At 36.7% G+C, this 3,374-nt stretch overlaps 1 protein-coding gene across 3 annotated transcripts in view; it reads right to left on the reverse strand.

Moving 5' to 3' along the window:
• Window positions 1–3,374, reverse strand: part of LOC106871778 (collagen alpha-3(IX) chain) — a 239,898-nt gene that overhangs the window by 52,487 nt on the left and 184,037 nt on the right. For all 3 annotated transcript variants that reach the window (XM_052969917.1, XM_052969918.1, XM_052969916.1), the window contains 2 exons: window positions 3,206–3,259; window positions 1,401–1,454 (listed from right to left, as the gene is read on the reverse strand). In XM_052969917.1, the coding sequence (XP_052825877.1) occupies window positions 1,401–1,454; window positions 3,206–3,259 (108 nt within the window). The remainder of the gene's footprint in view (window positions 1–1,400; window positions 1,455–3,205; window positions 3,260–3,374) is intronic.

Here is a 3,374-nt window from a genome sequence, read left to right on the forward strand (position 1 = left end):
TGTGTGTGTGTGTGTGTGTGTGTGTGTATGCGTGTATGTGTGGGTGTATGTGCATATGTGTGTGCGTGTGTGTGTGTGCGTGCGTGTGTGTGCGTGTGGATATTAGATAGAAACATGCACTCAAAAACAACAATCAAAATAGCTTGTTTGACGTGTAGGAAAATTTGGAGACACTTTATTGGACGAAACCTTTCAAATCTGGAACATCAGCCGTCAATGGAACTGAAGTGACGTCTTTTTACATGAATGACTTCCCTTTCCCGCTAAAAAAGCATTAATACCATCCCCACTGATTAAGTTACTGTCTCGAAGACTTCTCGCATATCATAGGGTACTTCAGTAGGTTTTAGCCTTTTTGCAATCAATCCACATGAGACCACCCTTGCATCTGTGATAAAAACTTCCTGTTTTAAAATGGTCTAAATTAAAACGTCCCGATAAAATTTCACGCTAATTTGTATTCCAACCACAAGGTTAATAATAGTTTCAAATTTTGACACAAGGGCAATGACTTTGGGAGAGGGGAAGAGTCGATTATATCGACCCCAGTGTTCCACTTGTACTTATTTTATCGATCTTGTAAGGATTAAAGGTAAAGTCGACCTCAGCAGAATTTGAACTCAGAACATAGCAACGGGCGAAATATCGGTAAGCATTTCGTCCCGCGTGCTAACGATTCTGCCAACTCGCCACCTTAACCACGAGCTTAATAATGACAGTTATTTAACTAAATTCTTTATTTGCTTCGAAATAAATAAAACGAAGGAATAGTTAACAAAAGGGATACCGTTTTTGGTACCAACTTGTCCCAGATGCCCCTGGGTCGATTATATTCTATTCAAAAGTAGTACAAATTGAAATGATCCATTGAAATTTCTTTAGCTTACGTCCCAAACACCGGCTTAATAATGAGAAAGTTCTGTGGTAAGGAGCTTGCTTTCCAGCCACATGATTCCGGGTTCAGTCCCACTGCGTGGTACTTTGAGCAAGTGTCTTCTACTATAGCCTCGGACTCATCAAAGCCTTGTGAATGGATATGGTAGACTGGAACTGAAAGAAGCCCGTCGTATATATATGTATATATATCTATGTATGTGTCTGTGTGTCCCCCATCACCACTTGACAACCGGTGTTGGTGTGTTTACGTCCTCGTAACTTAACGGTTCGGCAAAAGTGGCCGATAGAATAAATACCAGACCTAAAATATAAGTAATGGGATCGATTCATTCGACTAAAAATTCAAGGCGGTGCCCCAGCATGGTCGCAGTCTAATGACTGGAACAAGTAAAATATATTTTTCAAAATTAATTGAAACAAAGGCAACGCATTTCAGTAAAAATAAGTTACCAAAAGTGTTAAAGTGATCTAAATTGTTTATGAGTAAAAGAAATAGACATTACCTTTCTACCATCGAGTCCGGATAATCCGATAGGGCCTGCTGGTCCTTGCTGTCCCTAGAAAATAAAAAATTATAAAGATAACAACACATAATCCAGTTTAGCATCGTCTTAATAGCATGAAAGCGACATTAGCAAGTTCATCTCTCCCCACTCTCTCTCTCTCCATACACACAGACACACACACATATATTCATACAGCTATAATATGAATTATAGTATAACGTAATCTAACTATATATATATATATATATATATATATGAAGGACCCCACCTCTTCGGTCATGAATGACCATGGCATTGCACCTAGAAAGTTACCCTCCCAGGCACAAACCCGGACTAGATTGTTTTATGGAAGACCAGCACAGTCGCCCATGTATGTATGTATGACTGTGTGTTTCCACTTTATAATCCAGTTATAATGCCTTCTCTCAGAAAATAACAAATGCAATTCTTTTCTTCTTAGCAATTTGAACTGCAGTTACATCTTAGGTTTTCTTCCGTGTTTGGAAGGTTTTCTTCCATTTCTATCTCTCCCTCTCTGCACCTCTCTCTCTCTTTCTCTCACTTTTACGACGTAAATGGGATATGAACGACAATGACTTCATTATATATCTTCCCTTTACTTCTTTTATTCTTCACTAACGTTAATATTTTAATATTCCTGACGACGTATTACTGATGAGATTCAACTAGATGAAAACAGCAGCTATATACGAATGTTATGAACTCTGATTAAAGGAAAAATTAAAAGCAAATTTCATCAAATAAATGTAAAGAGGTAATATATTTTATAAATAAATAAAGATAATATAGTTTATTACAAGCGAAAAAATATGAACAATTTCCCCTCTTGTACTCAATTGAGAATATAGGAGTTATCTCCAGTTTGCAGACTACAGTAATTCATTGACTGATAATCTGGGTGAACCCTACCTCTTTTTAGATCAACATTTAACGTTTCCGAATAAAACAAACACGGAAGACAGTAAGAGTGTGAGGTTCAAATCCCGGGTCCGTTTCCCCATATCTGTCCACACTTTGGTTGGCATAACTATGCATAAAAAATGAAACTATTTAAACAGAATTGCTTTGCACCAAGGATTCACTGAGCAATAACAGATGCCATTATCCGAGATGTTATGTTTTAACTGATCGGTTGTGCTTTTATTTTTAAATTTAGGTGGTGGATGTAATTGCTGATATAACTCTAAAAAAAATTCTGCATTGGACTGAACGTGACTTTATAATTCAAATTAATTACATTCGTTTTATTTTATTTTATCCAGAGAGAGATCGTGTATATATATGTGTGGGTGTTTAAATGCTTGCTTATGTGGATGAGTGACAGCAATGTACTCTACACGGCTGGACGGGGATTTGGGCTCTTTTGTACCATGCATCACATTTTGTATGTCGACACAGATTAACAGTCGATTAAATCAACTCAGTATTTGACTGGTATACTTTATCGACTTTCAAAGGCGAAGTTGACCTCAGCGGAATCTGAGCTCAGAACATAAAGAGCCGAAATAAATACCAAAAAATATTTTATCCGAAATTCTAATAATTCGATCTATCCAATGGCCTTCATTTTGGATTAGTTGTTTCAGATTTCGTACAACATATGGAACCCATGGTTTTCTGTGTACTGGAGGTGACAAGGACTTTTAGCCCACGCTGAGTTGCAGGTGAAAAGGAAAGAAGGTGTACAGGATACTCGTTTGTTGTTTTCCAAAAATATAAATTACTGATATCAGGTCACTCTCACACATAACCTCACATCCAACGGATGCTGAAAAACTTACAATTTGTCCTTGTGGTCCTCTGATTCCAGGAATACCAGGGTCTCCTTTAGAACCCTAAAATATAATAAAAATTATTAAGAATGGTATTTTTGAAATGTGTTTAAATACATTTCTTCATCATTTATTATGATTTTTATGAAGATATGTATGAATCACATCATAAAATACT

The sequence above is a fragment of the Octopus bimaculoides genome, chromosome 8, assembly GCF_001194135.2.
Source record: "Octopus bimaculoides isolate UCB-OBI-ISO-001 chromosome 8, ASM119413v2, whole genome shotgun sequence".
Classification (NCBI taxonomy): domain Eukaryota; kingdom Metazoa; phylum Mollusca; class Cephalopoda; order Octopoda; family Octopodidae; genus Octopus; species Octopus bimaculoides.